The sequence below is a fragment of the Penicillium hispanicum genome, assembly GCF_028827665.1.
Source record: "Penicillium hispanicum strain IBT 35686 chromosome Unknown utg000003l_segment0_segment0, whole genome shotgun sequence".
NCBI classification, from domain to species: domain Eukaryota; kingdom Fungi; phylum Ascomycota; class Eurotiomycetes; order Eurotiales; family Aspergillaceae; genus Penicillium; species Penicillium hispanicum.
The window spans coordinates 3562036-3578465 of NW_026623195.1; the positions used below are offsets into that span (position 1 = coordinate 3562036).

At 53.8% G+C, this 16430-nt stretch overlaps 8 protein-coding genes across 8 annotated transcripts; 4 read left to right on the forward strand and 4 right to left on the reverse strand.

Moving 5' to 3' along the window:
• Positions 1 to 1039: 1039 nt before the first annotated feature.
• On the forward strand, positions 1040 to 1942 carry tma22 (putative RNA binding protein Tma22; the record flags this gene model as incomplete). Its single annotated transcript, XM_056942907.1, has 2 exons — positions 1040 to 1214; positions 1530 to 1942. 2 exons carry the CDS (start codon positions 1040 to 1042, stop codon positions 1940 to 1942), a joined length of 588 nt encoding a protein of 195 aa, XP_056802790.1.
• Positions 1943 to 2099: 157 nt separating this feature from the next.
• Positions 2100 to 3544, reverse strand: N7459_003724 (uncharacterized protein; the record flags this gene model as incomplete). The annotated part of the gene is made up of 2 exons (XM_056942908.1): positions 2100 to 2838; positions 2898 to 3544. The coding sequence occupies 2 exons, from the start codon at positions 3542 to 3544 to the stop codon at positions 2100 to 2102; spliced, it is 1386 nt and encodes a 461-aa protein (XP_056802791.1).
• Positions 3545 to 4047: 503 nt separating this feature from the next.
• On the reverse strand, positions 4048 to 4629 carry N7459_003725 (CGR1 family protein; the record flags this gene model as incomplete). The annotated part of the gene is made up of 3 exons (XM_056942909.1): positions 4048 to 4188; positions 4312 to 4457; positions 4551 to 4629. 3 exons carry the CDS (start codon positions 4627 to 4629, stop codon positions 4048 to 4050), a joined length of 366 nt encoding a protein of 121 aa, XP_056802792.1.
• A 502-nt stretch (positions 4630 to 5131) lies between these two features.
• Positions 5132 to 6165, forward strand: amcA (putative mitochondrial ornithine carrier protein AmcA/Ort1; the record flags this gene model as incomplete). Its single annotated transcript, XM_056942910.1, has 2 exons — positions 5132 to 5242; positions 5308 to 6165. 2 exons carry the CDS (start codon positions 5132 to 5134, stop codon positions 6163 to 6165), a joined length of 969 nt encoding a protein of 322 aa, XP_056802793.1.
• Positions 6166 to 6804: 639 nt separating this feature from the next.
• N7459_003727 (ubiquitin carboxyl-terminal hydrolase) lies at positions 6805 to 7628 on the reverse strand (the record flags this gene model as incomplete). Its single annotated transcript, XM_056942911.1, has 2 exons — positions 6805 to 7511; positions 7571 to 7628. The coding sequence occupies 2 exons, from the start codon at positions 7626 to 7628 to the stop codon at positions 6805 to 6807; spliced, it is 765 nt and encodes a 254-aa protein (XP_056802794.1).
• A 988-nt stretch (positions 7629 to 8616) lies between these two features.
• On the forward strand, positions 8617 to 9995 carry N7459_003728 (uncharacterized protein; the record flags this gene model as incomplete). The annotated part of the gene is made up of 2 exons (XM_056942912.1): positions 8617 to 9795; positions 9849 to 9995. 2 exons carry the CDS (start codon positions 8617 to 8619, stop codon positions 9993 to 9995), a joined length of 1326 nt encoding a protein of 441 aa, XP_056802795.1.
• A 273-nt stretch (positions 9996 to 10268) lies between these two features.
• On the forward strand, positions 10269 to 10978 carry N7459_003729 (cytidine deaminase; the record flags this gene model as incomplete). Its single annotated transcript, XM_056942913.1, has 5 exons — positions 10269 to 10353; positions 10409 to 10542; positions 10626 to 10711; positions 10795 to 10876; positions 10934 to 10978. The coding sequence occupies 5 exons, from the start codon at positions 10269 to 10271 to the stop codon at positions 10976 to 10978; spliced, it is 432 nt and encodes a 143-aa protein (XP_056802796.1).
• Positions 10979 to 11374: 396 nt separating this feature from the next.
• On the reverse strand, positions 11375 to 15923 carry N7459_003730 (vacuolar protein sorting/targeting protein 10; the record flags this gene model as incomplete). Its single annotated transcript, XM_056942914.1, has 2 exons — positions 11375 to 12002; positions 12058 to 15923. The coding sequence occupies 2 exons, from the start codon at positions 15921 to 15923 to the stop codon at positions 11375 to 11377; spliced, it is 4494 nt and encodes a 1497-aa protein (XP_056802797.1).
• Positions 15924 to 16430: the final 507 nt, after the last annotated feature.

Genomic DNA, 16430 nt, shown 5'->3' on the forward strand with positions numbered 1-16430 from the left:
CAGGATCTTCCTAGCCGACTATGGCCGCCGAAGGGAGCCTCCGGAAACTTGTCCTAGCCGGCTTTCGGGCTGCCTTGGATTGATCGTATGGGTGGAATTGCTCTCACTTCTCCCAACACGTTGGACCCAATGTAGAGGAGAGAACGGATATTGTGATCAACTCAACCGTCCCTGTGACTATCTCTCCGCCCTTTTCTTTCCCCTGTGTACCATTATCCCGGCACCAATTGGCGTGTCTAGGGCCTTTATTCGGCCTGCGAGTACTTCGCACGAATGCACCTCAACGGCCCGGCATGGGTGGCCGCTGCATTGGCCCCATTGACAAATGGACTAGGGCGAGGGTCGTTTCCTCTTCTCTCTTCCCCAGGGCGAGACCATAACAACAGTTGGAATCCCCGCCCCCAATGGGACACCCCCAGAAAGTTTCTTTTGTCATTCTTTTCTTGCGCCACTAGAAGCGGGGTTGGGGCAGGTGGGTGGTGCAAAGACTGAATAGAAACGAAGAGATCGACAAATGGATTCCCATGATCGACCGAGAACAACGGAGCATACATCCCCTATCTCCTATGTTATGGATGTCGTCTGTCGTCTGTTGCCGCGCGTACCTATAACACGATGCTCATTAGGCTATACTTCTACCGGCCGTAGTACCGAGCTATTCTGGATCCTACATAGATATGTATTGCCTGCATAATAATGGAGGCACAACTCCAACCTGCACGCTGTCATTCGCATCGAGCAGAAGGTCGATACCCCGACATGTCAGACACTGTAGGTATGATATCTCGGAGTGTATCTCCCAACCTTGGAACTCTCCATATATGTATAGGTCTGTACCGACAGACCCACCAGTCTCATTTTCGACCAACCGAAAACGCGCATTTGAGATCACATGACCAGAATATTACCCAACGGGGCCTAGCGTCACCGCTGCCCCTCGTCCCCGCGGGCGCGCAGTCGCAGGCGACGGTCTAGACAAAACGTCGTCGAGCGTCAACTGTTGACAATCCCCCCCCCCCCCCCCCCCCAAGTGAAAAATATGGCTGAGGTGGCAGACTCAGGCCCCGTCGAGCCCCAGGCCCGACACGTCGTATATTGTGGAGGTGAGTTACCCCCCCGTGCCGCCCTGCTGGGTTTCTGTGGGAGCTTTCGTCTGCGGAACCTTCCCAAGCTCGACCCCGAAATTTCAACGCTGACGGAATCGACTCTGAATAGTATGCACACTTCCCCCGGAGGTATGATCGATTCCTGGAGTGAAAATTGCTCTCGCTCTCCCCTCCTTCTGCCCCACCTGACTCGGACGACGCCATTGACCGACCCGGCATATGTAGTACTGCGAGTTCGGCGGGACCGCAAAGAAATGCGAGGATTGGCTGAAAGACAAACACGCTGACCTTTGGGCTCGGATTTACTCGGAGGGTAAGGCCTAATTCTCCTGCGCTGCTCATTCTCGCTCCCTGCACGGGATGGGTCTCTGATCTCTCTCCTTTCTTCTCCTTTGGAATGCATGGCCTAATCGCTAGTTCCAGATGCACTGACGGCCAACCTCTCCACCCTCTCGGTATCCGCCCAAGAACGCGCCGCAAAGGATGCTGCCAAGAAGGAGGCAAAGGCCGCACAGAATGAACAACGAGACGCGGAGCGTAAAGCGGCGTCCAAGGTCATTATCAAGCGCGTCGAACGCAACAAGCGCAAGCACGTCACCGTCATAATGGGTCTGGAGGTTTTCGGGCTTGAAAACAAAAAGCTCGCCAAGGAGCTCGGGAAGAAATTTGCGACGGGATCGTCAATGACCCGGTCGCCGGCCGGGGCCGAGGAGATCACAGTGCAGGGTGACGTGAGTGAGGACGTTAAGGAGTGGCTGCTGGAGGTATACGGAAGCAAGGTACCCGAGGCGAACATCGAGCTCGTGGAGGACAAGAAGAAGAAAAGCAGTTCGTGAGAGCCAATTTCGAGGAGGCGCTCTGACGACGACAACGAATGCATTTGCGGAGAGGGTATCATGACATGACTGAAATTTTCTTTAACAAAAAAACACAATGGAAGCAGGTAGCACATTAGCTACACTCCAAAGCCATAATATGGTAGGCCGCGCCAGTTCAAAGCTCATCCAACACGCGCAGAGGATCATGCTCCGTGGGCGCTGCGTCGGGTTGATCTTGGGAACTAGTCATCAACGTAACACTCGGCGCCGCGTGCTCAAGGCTCTGGCGGCGATCCGCTAGACTTGATGGATACCACGACGAACCCGGTTGGCTTTTGGGGGCGTTGAGACCGAGGACCGACTCCCATGTATCAGATGGATCGGGGGCACCAGGAGAAGACCGATTCAAGGTCTCCGTCAAAGGCGGAAGGTTCTCGCTCGGTAAACTGAGCGCGGGCCAGTGTTGAAGGACCAGAGCCAGCACGAGCACCAGTAGCGCGCTGGTTACGACAGCCCAGAAGATACGAAGCCGTCGGCTGACGCGAGACTGCCATTCAAACTCTCTCTTCTCCCAACTGTCAATCTCGCGTCGGACACTTTCGAGTCGAGTGCCCAGACCCTCCACCCGCTTCCGTCCCACCTTCATTCGCGCCTCCAGCGCGTCTGCTTTCTGGATCTGAGGCTCGAACCCCTTCAGGTCGTTGATTTGTTTGCGAGTCTCTTGGTCAAGTCCGGCTGTTTCGCGCTCGAAATCGTTGAGAAGGACAGACGCGGAATCGGAGAGTTCCTGAAACGACCCAATCGTCGAATTCAGGGCAGTGACCTTCTCTAGCAAGTTGTAGTATGTGTAGTCGAGCCGTCGGGTGAGGTCTGTCGCTAGTGTTCCGATGGAAGAGAGTGCGGACCGCAGATACCTTTTGATGAATCGTCAGTGCATAGGTCTGATGCATGGCGAATGATGCTAGATCCTCACTCTTCGCCCTGTTTCCTCCGTTTCTTCACTTGCTCTAGGTCTTCTATGGATTGTATCTCCTGGCGCCGAATGGGCCCTAGCCGTTCATGCTGTTCTGGCGTGTCCAGGAGGCTGCCCCGGCGGCTGCCTGTCCCCAATCCAGTCGTGGAGTCGGAACCCCATCGTGATCGAGTCGTCTCCCGCGTGATTGGTCGAAGCAGTCCGTCATCACCCTCACGGTCCTTGTCCCTGCTACTCGACCAGGCTGGTAGCAGCCCCCGTGCACTCGCGGAGGATGCAAGTTGGCTCATGGGCCGCGGGAGGCGGATTTCCCGCGACTTGCTATGCTTGTGCCGATGATGTGATTTGGGTCCGTCGAGATCCAACGGGTCGATATGGTGGCGGTGGTGGTGATGATGAGGGGAGTGTCGGGAATGGGAGCCGGTGAGGACAGGCCCTGGGGAGGTTTCTCCATCAGCCTGACTATGGACACGTCGCGAGGACCGCCGGTGGGCCCAGATGTTCTCTGGCTGATATGCAAATGGCTGGTCAAGGCTCTGCTGGTCCTTGGGCCGTTGACTGGGAGCGGATCCATGGGTCAGAGGGAAGGTAGTGGAGGGTTTTCTGGTGGAGGAAAGGGGCAAAGGGGGGTTGGGATGGGGTTCCATATCAGCACACTCTAAGCTGTGTCCTTTCGAGTCGCAGGGCCTGATCAACAGGCTGGGGGCAAGGCCTATAGAAGCGTGCAAGGTCGAGTGTGAAGAATGGGAGAGTGGGCGATGACGCCAAGGCCAGTTGGAGCGCCGATGCAGATCGACGTCGTGCAGAGGCGATCAATGCATTGGAGAGATCGACATGAAATAAGACACATTGCTGAATACGTGCTTTTTCTACGGGTACATGAGAAGAGAAAGAGACACAGATAGAGCAATGCAGAATTATAGACAGTCGTAAAATTGGCTCGCTCGCGATGGAATCAAGTCCCTTGGAAACCCACACACCTAGGAAACGCCGGTAACCCAACAGCCCGAGCCTCGTTTGCCTGTTGATCTCTATTTATGCCCCGAGGCATCAAGACCACCATCAACCGGAGGCGATGTACATGCATGGTTTTTTGTGTCGTGATAGATAGGGAGGATGGCGGGAGAGAAAGAAGGTCGTGCTCAAGACCTCACGAGCTGAGCAGTTTGTTGCGCTTCTCGCGGCGCTTCAGTCGCTCGACCCGTTTGCGATGCATCTTCTCTGCCATCTTTTCGTAGCGTGCCTTCTCCTCCTTAGCAGCTCGACGGTCCTTAATGCGCTGAATATGGGCCTGGCAGAAGGAAGCTAGTGTTAGTCGGGGGAGCGAACGGTGAAACATGACAGAAGAAAATAGAAAACGTAGAATGAAAAGTTAAAAAGAAAACGGGAAGAAAAGGAATCACCACCAGCTTACCTGTCGCTCGGCCTCCTTCTCCTCCTTCATCTCGCGCTCCCGTTCCTTGACAGCTTCTTGGTGCTTACGAGCTTCCTGTCGTTTAGCGTAAGACGTCAAGCCCGCATTGGGGCGGAACGGCTTCTTAGAGTCATGCCAGTTTTTGCCTGAAGGACTTGGGGTTAGTCGGGAAATGAAGACCGAGGCCGGTGGGGAATTTTTCGGAGTTGCTTGGGGAAGAAGGAGAGGGGGACGCATACCGTTCTTGCGTATGCCCTGGACCGGGGCAGCGCTGCTAACGCTGCCAGTTGCAGCGGCCAGCGTTTCAGAGGAGGACATAATGCTCCAATTAACAAGCTCAGCCGGTTGCACAGTTGCACTCGTGGAGAACAAAGAGGTGAAGGGAAGAAGCGGGCGTGTCGCGCGATCCGCTCCGAAATTTTCACTCGGAGATTATCTGATCGATAACCGGGCTTGGCGGGCGCTAGCAGAAAACTTGCAACCCGGACCTGATTCTGCTCCACTTGGCTTTTTCTCCCTAACCTGCTCCATCCTTCCAAACGGGGCACTGTTCGCTGTTCGCTATTCGCTATTTGCCGCGTGTCAAATCCCCTATTCTTCAGCTTCGCTTCTACAGGCGGGGCTGGGCCGACAGTCACACCGCTCCCCCCACCTTCGCCGCGGAAACAAATCGCTCATAAGCGACGAATTCAACCTTCTCCTCCCCTCCCCCCTCCCTCTTCCCTGCTCTCCTTTCGAACGATGCTCCTGCGATAACATTGGACTTGCCTCCTTTGTCTGCGTGTGCGAGTGTGTGCCAATTGGACTGTTGGATCCCTTGATGGCGGCGGCCGAGCATGCGATCACGGTCGTCAGCGATGAATCTATGGAACTCCCCTCTCTCCCACCTAACCAGGGAGTGGAGGCGATGAAAGATATCGTCTTCGGATCTGTAAGGAACTTTGCACCCCTCAGCTGCGGCTGTGTAGACGTGTTTGCTAATCTTCCGCGCTCCAGGCCGCAGGAATGGCAGGAAAGCTCATCGAGTATCCCTTCGACACCGTCAAGGTCCGCCTGCAATCTCAACCAGAACACCTGCCACTCCGCTATACAGGACCACTGGACTGTTTCCGTCAATCCTTCCAGGCCGATGGTGTTCGGGGGCTATACCGGGGCATCAGTGCCCCGATGGCCGGCGCCGCCGTGGAGACGAGCTGTTTGTTTTTCAGCTATCGCATTATCCAAGATACTTTGAAAGCTACCGTCTTCCCTGGAACCGAACAACTACCTTTGACTGCCCTTGTGGCAGCGGGTGCAGCCTCGGGATCCATCACGTCGCTTGCCCTTACCCCCATCGAGCTCATCAAATGCAAGATGCAGGTCCCCATCGAGTCAACGGGGCACAAGGCTCCAGGTCCGCTTGCTCTTATCACGGCTGTGTTTCGTCAGGAGGGACTACTAGGGTTCTGGCGTGGCCAGCTTGGAACCCTGATTCGGGAAAGCGGAGGCAGTGCAGCTTGGTTTGGCGGCTATGAAGGAGTCTCATCGCTCTTCCGAAAGTATTGGCCATCTCAGTCCTCGGCTGACTCCCTTCCCGTGTACCAGCAAATGATCGCTGGAGCTACGGCAGGGATCAGCTATAATTTTCTGTTCTACCCGGCCGACACGATCAAGTCACGCATGCAGACTGCAGACCTCTCGCTGCTCCCAGTCGACGGGGGGCGACAGACCTTTTGGGGCGTGGGCCGAGGCCTCTGGAGACAGCATGGCCTACAGGGAATGTATCGCGGGTGCGGGATCACCTGTGCGCGCTCGGCTCCCAGCTCGGCCTTTATTTTCTCTGTTTATGAAGGATTACGATACTATTTTGGATGAGTCGCCTCGACCGCATATAGATTTTAAACCTGCACATATTTCGGTCCTCGTGTGGAATAGTCGCTGACTCCTATACCCCGTGATGCCATTTGGATAGAAAACAGACTCCGTCGTCAAATTGCCCATATCTTCCGGCTCTACCACCTTATGTTTTACTTGACGATGGTGCAGTGTCTGCGGTTGGAGACCTGCTGCAAAAGCGTGAGTTGTCTCAGGGTTTCGCGGTTCGTCGACAAGCCATGTTCCGGTAGTGGTCCCAATCTCATCACCATGATCCCCACGAACTTGACCTATGGCATTAATGAGAGTCTTGGGGAGAGTGGCTTTCCAGATACCCAGCTCTGCTATTTGCTTCGAGGAAAAGAATCATCTGTTGCACTTTAAACAGGCTCGCCGTTGGCGCTCCTTCGTACCCGCGGATGGTTATATGGGCGCGCACACCTATGCCTTAAACTGGGATACCTGCACTGGAAGAATGTATATACTCCATTGATCTCCAGAGATACATAAAAAAAGCAACTCTTGTTTTAGTTAGGCATGGACACCATAATTGCGCGGCGTTCGTCATTCCCAAGGTTCTACCATTCCTAGCTTCTCTTCTCTCAGTGGAACAGATCCTTCCACCTCACTTGTTCATTGCTAATTTGTATCAATCATTCTGACCCTGTCTCCCGTCCCCGAGACTGCCACGATACTCATCTCTTGATGTCCTCCTTGAGCTGCAATATCCAGAAATTCCTGGACAGTCATGGCCAGCCCTCGCTCGCTCAGAAGGTCCTCGCCTGCCAGTGTCCCGCGCAGGAAGGGCCCGTTCATCGCCCCATTCAACTCCCACACCTGTCCGTCTTTTTGAACAAGCGCGATAAAGTGATGACAATTATCCTCCCGGGGCGAGGGAGCCGCCGAGGCTCCTCGGGATGCGGCCACCATATATGCCTTCTCTAAGAACGATGACTGATACAGCAGATCTGCTCTCTCACGAGGCCCGAGCTGGATGGCCTGCTGGAGAAGCCCAGCGAGCTGGGATCCCGGGATGATATATCGCCCCCCGTCCAGGTTCAATATGCAGTGCAGGAGTGCCATGAGGCCACACGCGTGACCGATCGTCTGCCTCATCCACACAATGGGCTCGTCGGGGCCGGATCCCTGGTACTCTGCGATCGTGGGTTCCACTGCAGCGCGTGCGGTGTTGTAGATAGGCCGGTCACAGAGCAGAATCACCGCATGCACCGGGCGAGGAATCTCTGCGAGCCAGTCGGGATCCGTGGAGAATACGTCGTAGAAAGCGAGTCCCGGGCCCACCCCAAGATTATCGCAGAGACGTGACAGCACCTCGGGGTTGTTCTCTGGCAGTGTGCAATCTGAGCCCCGACGCCGCCATTGCAGAAGGAAGCGAAACCCTTACCGAGGGGGATGAAGGTCTTCCGGCCATTGACGACCTCTGCTGGGGGAATCTCTGACATGCTCCGCTGGATAGGATCACAAATTGTGCTATTATGTATGGTCTTCACCAGACAGAATGAGGAAGGTGTCTGTGGTTCAACCAGCGCAAAGAGCGGCGGGGTTAGGACACTGCGTCGTCGCCGGGCCGAGTGAGAGACGATTCCGCCCTACCTAGGTACCTTTCCATGCGTTGCATCTCTCTGCGTCGAGACCTGGCAACGGTCATGCCAAGGTTACTGGAAACCCGGGACGATCTCACAATCGAGAAGTCGATATCAAGGTTCACATCGGCGTCTCTGCAAGACAAAGCAGATACTTAGTCTATGCTTCGTTCCTCTCACTGAACACAATATCTTCTTTCAACGGAGCAATTTCAGCCTGACAACGGCCAGCAAGGAAAAAAGTCCTCTGTCACTATGCTATTTCCGGCAATGACTACAATGGCCATCTTGGAGCCGGCATCGTCTCCATCTTTTTGTGATTCTGCTCGTCTCCTTGGCTTTCACCATCTGTCCAGTAGCTTCCAAGCGGATCCCAGAGTGGAAGATGCCATTCATGGTGTACACCTTTGCCCCCTGTTTGGCACCGGCGCCATCGCATTCATCCATTCGCTGGACTCGGCCTACAAACGGATCGGGCCCAAGACCTGGGTTGGAGAATCAGGGACCTGCCTTGTGCTCGCTCCATCGTGAAGGTGGATAGAGCACAGATGCAAAAGAAGAAGAAGAAGAAAAATCGGCATTAAGCTAACTGTACTGGGCGATATGGTAGGCGACCTAGAGCATACGGATTGGATCGATCGGTCGAGAATGAATTTCCCGACTATCTCGGAGTCGGCATATGATTCGGGGCTGACGGGAATCCGAATGGATTCTGGCCACTGCCTAGATCCCTTCTGTATGAGACCATCTCGGCCGGTCCACCTCCGCTCCGTGGAGTCTCCGCGGGTCGAGCTCATAAAACGGCACCAAGGATACCATTTGGGATGCCACTGGAAAGTAGAACGAAATGCTGGCACATATCCTCCTCGTCGGCAAGGTCCTCGGCGTCGTATTGAAGCAGTCCGGGATCCGATTGCGTCTCTGGTTTTCGTCGTTTCTGCATCGACTGACCTACAAACCGGGACCGGAGCCCAAAAACATCGTCATCGTGGGCGCATCTTTTGCAGGATACCACGCGGCCCGATGCCTGGTGAATGCAGTCCCATCGGGATACCGGGTGGTGGTGATCGAGAAAAACAGTCACTTCCAGTTGACCTGGGTGCTCCCAAGGTTTTGTGTGGTGGACGGGCACGACTACAAAGCTTTTATTCCCTACGGTCCATATTTGAAAGCCCCATCCGGGTCTTACCGTTGGATTCAAGATACCGTTGAATCCATTCGTCCCAATTCCACGCCCCGGGGTCAAGGCACAGTCCAAGTTGCATCAGGAGAATCGATCGACTACGAGTATCTAGTATGGACAACAGGCTCATCCGCCGCCCTCCCGTCGCGCTTGTCCCACGCCGACAAAGACGAAGCATCGAGAGGCCTTCAGGATCAGCGACAGCAGCTCCAAAAAGCACGGGACATCGTCGTCGTGGGCGGCGGCCCTGCTGGTGTCGAACTAGCGGCCGATGCAAAGGCACAGTATCCCGAAAAGAACGTAACGCTGATTCATTCACGCAAGGCCTTGCTGTATGACGGGTATGGAATAAAGCTACACCGCGCCATCCACAAGGCCATGGAGGAACTGGGCGTCCATCTTGTGCTAGGAGAGAGGCCGGTCATTCCCGACGGCGTCACGGGCGACATTACGCTGAGCGATGGCTCCATTCACTTTGATCATATGGTTAGCTTCTTGCTCCTCTCCTTTTCTCCCCGGGCGCTATATACTTACTCTGAGGGCCAGATCAAATGTACCGGACAGAAGCCAAGATCAGAGCTCCTTCGATTTCTGTCCCCTACAACGTTTTCTGCATCGGGGCATATCCGGGTCAAACCCTCATTGCAGGTCGCAGACGATGCATTCGATCGCATCTATGCGGCAGGCGATGTGATATGGACCGAGCATCTCAAGAATGCTCGTTCGGCCATGCAGCAAGCACAGATAGTTGCAGATAACATTTGCCGCGCCATTCGAGGCGGACAGCAGATCGAATACCAGCAGCAGTGGTGGGAGGGGACTACCAAAGTCACTCTAGGTCTTGTAAGGACTCTCCCTGGTTGGGCACAATGCCAATGCTAATCTTGTTTGGATAGGGGGGATCGGCTGTTTTTATGACTGATGGAGAGGCTGAGTGGCTAGTATCAATGAAGCAGAAGACCGACTTGGACAGTTGGATGGTTTGGAAGGCTTTGGGCGCAAAGCCCTTCAAGGACAACGTGACCAGTTTTGAGAAGGATTAGCCATGGAGTCGCCGCCTTGGATATAGAATGGCCAGGTTTTCTCGTCGGGAAATGTATGACTCTATTGCTTCCTTATATTTGAACTTACCTGTGGCTCGTCTTCTAGAAGAAAGCCGCTGATAATGTTCTTGCGCATCGGAGAAAGATATATAGTTGAGTTGATAATGGATGGCGATAAGCATCGCTAATCCAACCGCTCCTCCCCGCTTTAACCCACCACTTCGCGACTTTGGAGCATTCCCAACATTTCCAAATCTCCCCTCGTCAGCTATTATGCCTCCCGTCAAAGGGCCCATCTCGGCGCAAGAGCTGGAGATGCTCTCTACCAAGGCCGTTTCCGCCAAAGGAGCTGCATATTGTATACTGTGCCCCATCCGTGCCGAGTGATCCCTCTGCTGATCCTCACTGACCAGGCCCTTACTCCAAGTTCCGCGTCGGCGCATGCATCCTGACCGCGTCGGGGGAGTTTGTGGTCGGCGCAAATGTTGAGAACGTCGCGTATCCCGTGGGAACCTGTGCAGAGCGCGTCGCGTTTGGCACTGCTGTCGTATGTCCATCTCCTGTGTCCCTTCCCCCTCCGTCACGATGCGCCGGGTCGTCGTCAGTCAATGAGTAACCATTGATGGCTAGGTGGCCGGTCATAAGGAGTTCAAGGCCATTGCGGTCGCGACAGATATCAAGCCGGGGGCGTCGCCTTGTGGCATGTGTCGACAATTGTAGGTCTCTTCCCTTCCATGCTCCGTGTCACCCCTGTCTATATGATACATCATCCACAGAGATATGTGCTGATACAGATCAGTATGCGCGAGTTCACGACGCCGTCCTTCCCAGTGTACATGTACGATGCAGAGGGGTCGTACAAGGTTATGACAATGGGCGAGGTTTGTATACCTTCTTGCCTATAAGTCACTGCTAGCAACACTTACTGACCGATGCAGTTGCTCCCGGACTCGTTTGGGCCGGATGATTTGCCCCGGGATTGATCAAGAATGTTAGCGAGTGTGTGGATAGGAGAACCTAGTGAGGATGATCTTATACAGCGAAGAATCAAGAATGCTTGTAGCCAAGAGAAGAATCGCTTTGATAATCATGATGTTGATGTTTTCAAATCAAACCAAAAAAAAAACCTCATTCAAGAAGAAGCAACTTTCTATACCTTTGCGATTCGAAAATAGGTCGGACTCAATCCAACAGAACAAGTCCCGACACCGACAAGATATGCAATACATCACAGAAAGTGAAAAGAGTCAAAACAAAACCAAGGTTGCAGGACATGGCGCGCTCATAATGTCACATCAAAGATTCCAATCAGATCCGATCCCACTCAACTCTACCGAGAACATCACTCGCTGTATTGCAAATGACAGATCGGAAAGCAATCACGCCTCTTCATCCTCGTCCAAATCATCTGCGCCTAGCAATTCATCCTCGTCGTCCACCACGTGGGTGTAATCGCCTCGGCGCGCCGCAAAAGAGCCACGGGTCGCATACGGTCGCTGGTATCCCCGACCGCGGGAGCGAATGAATCCCGTGGTGCTACGCCAGAGGCTCATGATGAGCAGCGGCAACGATTGGGCCACTGCTACGACGCCAGCAATAACTGCCACTGGTATCGCAACCAGCGGCGAGTCCCGGGAGAGCCAGCTCTGGGACGAGGAGCCTTCGCCGAGGCGGATTTGTCCAAACTTGCCGTCCCATTTGCTGTAGACGTAGTATCCAATAATGCCCGCGGCGGTGATGGGTGTCACAATGGCAAAGAAGAGACCCGCACCGCTGATACCATGCTTCTTATTGAATTCATCCTCCATGTCAGGACACGGGTGCATCTTGATCTGGTCATACAGGTCTCCACCCTGGCATGTTGTCTGTGGAAGGCGTCGGTACCCCGTGGGTTCCCACCACTCAACGAGTTCAGGATCTTCGAAGCACTGTAGACTGTGGTCGGGAGCGGCCAGGCCTGGCACGAGACCACAACTGCCGTCGCTCTGCATTTCATAGTTGTAATCACTATGTCCTTGTCAGTGGGCCAACTTCATTGTTTCTTATGCACGCGTGGACTTACCATTCGAAATCGGCCCGGGTGCAGGTGCAGTTTCCGCCAACCCGGTGAATATGCGGTTCGCGCCAGTTGATCCAGCAGTCGGCATCGGGCTTCTTGCGGTGATACTGCTCGACGTGGCCAAACAAGCAGTTGCCCTCCTGTAACGGGTGCTTGGGCGTCCATAAGTAGTAGTCTTTGCTATTATCCACCGCTTCATCCAAGTGGCACTGCCGGCTCCAGATACCACTGAAGTCAAGGTTGATCGTGGCAAATTTGCCCTGTGCGGATTTGGCTTCCTTGGCCCACAAGAGGAAGTTCTTCGATGTATCGGAGGGCACAGTCGAAATATCAGTGACGATCATGTCCACGTCCGAGAACTGGAACTCCTTCCAAGTGTTCCCCTCATCCAGACTGTAGGAAACATACTGCGTCGGTTGCAGCTCGCTGACAAGCACAATGATTGACCCGGCATCGCCATACTCGAACATGTACCGGCCCTTCTTGACATGCTTCCAAGTGATACCGCCGTCGCTAGAGAGGAAAGTATCGGCGGCGTCAGTGCTCGACAGATATTCACCGACATTACCAACGCCGATCATCACGCCGATAGCTGATCCGGAATAAAAGGTATCTCGCCAGTCGCGCCGTTCTGTGTAACCGTGTAGATGCAGAGCGCATTGATATGTACCATGACCCTCCTCAACAGAGCAGTCGAATTTGTTGCCGTCAACATCGCGAGTGGGAGGTGCCAAAAGCGCCCATTGACCGCCATCATTGTGAGTGATCACGGAACGCAGCTTCTTCGCCATGCCCTTGTTTGTTACTTCGTCCACATTTGCAACGACATTGGCAATAGCGACACCTTCGAGGTTGGCCATTTTCTCAAAGTCGACATAGCCGCGATCGTTGACATTCAGTGCTTCGAGACTTTGAACGAAGTAAGTACCATTGCTGTTACTCTTGACCAACGAACCATAACTGCGGCCTTCGACTGAGCTAATCTCCACATGCAAGAACAGTGCATAGGTAGAACCGGGAAGTGCCGTGTACATAGGCACATCGATGTTAAAGGGGAAATGAGCCTCAGCGAAGACCCGGGCGTCCATACTGGAGCTGACATTCAGGTACTTGTGCTTGTCTGTCGGGTAGGTAGCCACAACAATGAACTCATTCATTGTCACAAAGTGGGCGATATTGGCGTTGATGACTTCGGAATCAGCCCAGCTCTCCAGACTCTCGCTGGACACCAGCTGCCGATTGTTTTTCTTGTTCTCCTTTTCGTACTGTTCACAGATGACAAGCTCCTCGCTGTCCTCGCGACCTTCGTGGTAGGCAAACACACATGAACCAACACCGCGAAGCATCAGATGCCAATCGTTCCCACGGTTTTTAGTCCAATAAGCATCGTTAACGCAGTCACCACCAGCGCAGTTATTACTGCCGATCCAGATCATCCAGTCCATATATTTCTCATGGAACACCAGAGGCGGCGCATCTGTGGCTATTAAAGAGGTGGGCTTATCAAACTTGCGGTAGGTGTATCCACGATCGATGGTTGAGAAGACCTTATTGCCTTTCGTCAAGAAATAAGCACCGTCACTGTAGTAAGGATGCTGGATCATTTCGACTACCTTCTCGCCCTTTAGAGCTGAAGGCTGTTCCCACTTCTTGCCATGATCGTGAGTGACGTACAACTCATATTTGTCGGTAAGCAGGAAAATGGTCTCGTCGTCTCCGGAGTTGCTCGTCTGCCGTTCCAGATAGAAATAACTACTCTGTGTAGCCGTGAACGGTTGAGGTTTGCCGACATGGACCTTGCCATCGGTAATAGGCGAGCTGGTAGAGTTTCCGCAGGAGAGCTCAACATCCTTATCAAGAGACTCGCCGCCTTCCCGGATACATGCATTTCCAGGAATAAGTCTCCAGCCAGAGGGGCCCATATACTTGTCATTGGGGTCCTTGCATTCGCCCGATGGCGGGATCAAGGGAACAGCTGACACACAGCTCTTGCCGTCCTCGCTGCGCTTGAAATTGTAGTCGCATTCAAAGTCTTCAGCAGAACATTTGCATCGCTCAAACTTGGGGGGATCCATTTCGAATTCCTTCTTGATGAAGCAGTCCGCGTTGGCCTTCCGACGCTGGAAGGACTGCTTGTGGCCCATAAGGCAGTCAGCCTTGCCGTCTTTCCCCACGCGGGCAGTCCATATCTCGAGATCGTCTTTAGTGCACTTGCGCTCGTGGAGACCGTCAAAGTCGATAGAATAGATGATAAATTGGCTGTCATCGCTGGATATGCCGACAAGCAGGAACTTCAGGCTGGTTGAGTCTGGGGTTGTGGTGATATAAAGGGGCTTGATCTTGTGCTTCAGCTCAAGAGGTTTCTCCCACTCCTTGCCATGGTTGAGAGAGTATTCCACCTTGTCGGTCTTTCCATCGTCGCTGACAGCCACGATCACACCTCCTTGGTCACCAAACTCAAATCGATGGGGACCTTTGAGCGCGCGCTGCCAGTTGAGACCGGCATTGTCGGAAACATAGAGGTCACCCTCTGAGTATTTCTTGAGGTGGTCGCCAGTGTTACCCACGCCCATGACGAGACCCGGCGCTGGACTCGAAAACATTCGGCCAAGGGAGGGAAGCTCATGCAGCGCATCATAGGTGGTCATTGAGTGAAGGTGTAACCTGTCGTCACCGACCTTGAGGGGCTGGAACGTTCGCCCATCATCAAAACTAACGCTGCTGATGAGCTTCTTTTGCTCATTGTCAGACTTTGCCACCTCTTCCCAGTTCTTGACAGTGTTGACAATGACAATTCCCTGGATATCGGCTACTTTCTCAAAGTCTACCAGGCCGTTGATGTCCCGATTGGTGTGTTCGATGTTGGGGGAGAAATACGTGCCGTTGGAATTGGAAGAAAAGAGAACACCAACTCGGTTGTCATGCCAAGTTGTTTGCACGTCCACCTGGATACTGTAGTTGGTGCTTTCCAGGAGGGTGTATGCATCTTCCTCCATTCGGTGGCCACCAAACTCCGCACGATGCCATTCGGCCGAGTCATCACTGACGTATAGAGCCTGCTCGGTGGTGCCTCGAGATTGAACACCCGCCACGATATACTTCTTGACCGAGCGAACCTTGATCTCAATGCCACTCACGGGCCGTCCACGGTCCAGATTGACCTCGGTGCCGTCCACATCGTCGTGGAAGAAGTTATCTGAGTATACCAAGCGTTCAGACCGATCAAAAGGCCCCCTCAGCCCAGGCACCACACAAAGAATCCGGTCCTCCAGTGTGTCCAGCACATCAATATCCTGCGCAAATTCTGGGGTACTGGCTGCCCATGTACATTGCAGCATCAGCTCGCGCAGCGGTTTGACAGTCTTGAAATCATCTGTTGTGTAGTAGGCTTGCGGCACACACCCTGTGCTTGTGCAGTCCAAGCCCATGAAAATCACCTTCTTGGGATTCCAGCCATTGAAATTTAACGGAGGGCTGCGCATTGACAGGAGAGGCGGGGCGTCAATCTGGAACGCATCCCAGGACTTGCCCTGGTCGGTGGTGATCCAGTGTTTGCCATTCTCGCCGAGCACGTACGCGCGGTGGTCGTCATGCGGGTGGCGCCAGATCAACACAACAGAGCCTGCCATGCTCCCGTCGCTGCCCTTGATCACTTCCCACTCATTGCCGCCATCGAACGAGACATGTGCGTTGCGTGATACCGCATCCCGGAATAGAATCGTGTTTGTGCCTTGGAAATAGAAGAGGTCTAGAGGAGGATGGGTGAATTCATTGGATTTGACTTTCGGATTGTCCCCCTTTGCTGTGGCCGGCTGTGTGGCAAAAGCCAACAGCAGTCCTACCACGACAAGCAGCCACCGAGGGATCATGACCGCTGATACTCAGGCATCTGAAGGGGTACGCGATCGGGGGTTGGCGATGCGTAACGTCCTAAACTGCCCGCCGGCCGATTCGGACGCAGACAGAATTGATAGTTGAAGGGATTCAAGAAACAAAAGACAAGAGGGTGGCAAAAATTAGAGTCACCAGTTGCCCCTGAGCCAAAAGCCTAGGCAGAGCACAATGTCTAAATGTGAAGCGCGATGGAATGGATGACGGAGCTGCGTGGCCTCAGCCTGGGGGAGCTCCCCTATCACGTGCAGGGCTTATCGCTATCGCCCGAACCATGGATCGGCTGTGCCGGTATGTACATCTATTATATGATTTAGGTTGGGGCAGTACATGTTTGTGATGTATAGCAATAAGCGGAGCTTTCCATGCTTTGCTGTGAATAGGGGCTCGGCAGCCTGTGAGAACATGTATGTACAAGGGGCTGCAAACCCAAAACGAATATACAAGGGTGGGCGCATCCAGGTCCCGGGAATCTGAGAAGGAAA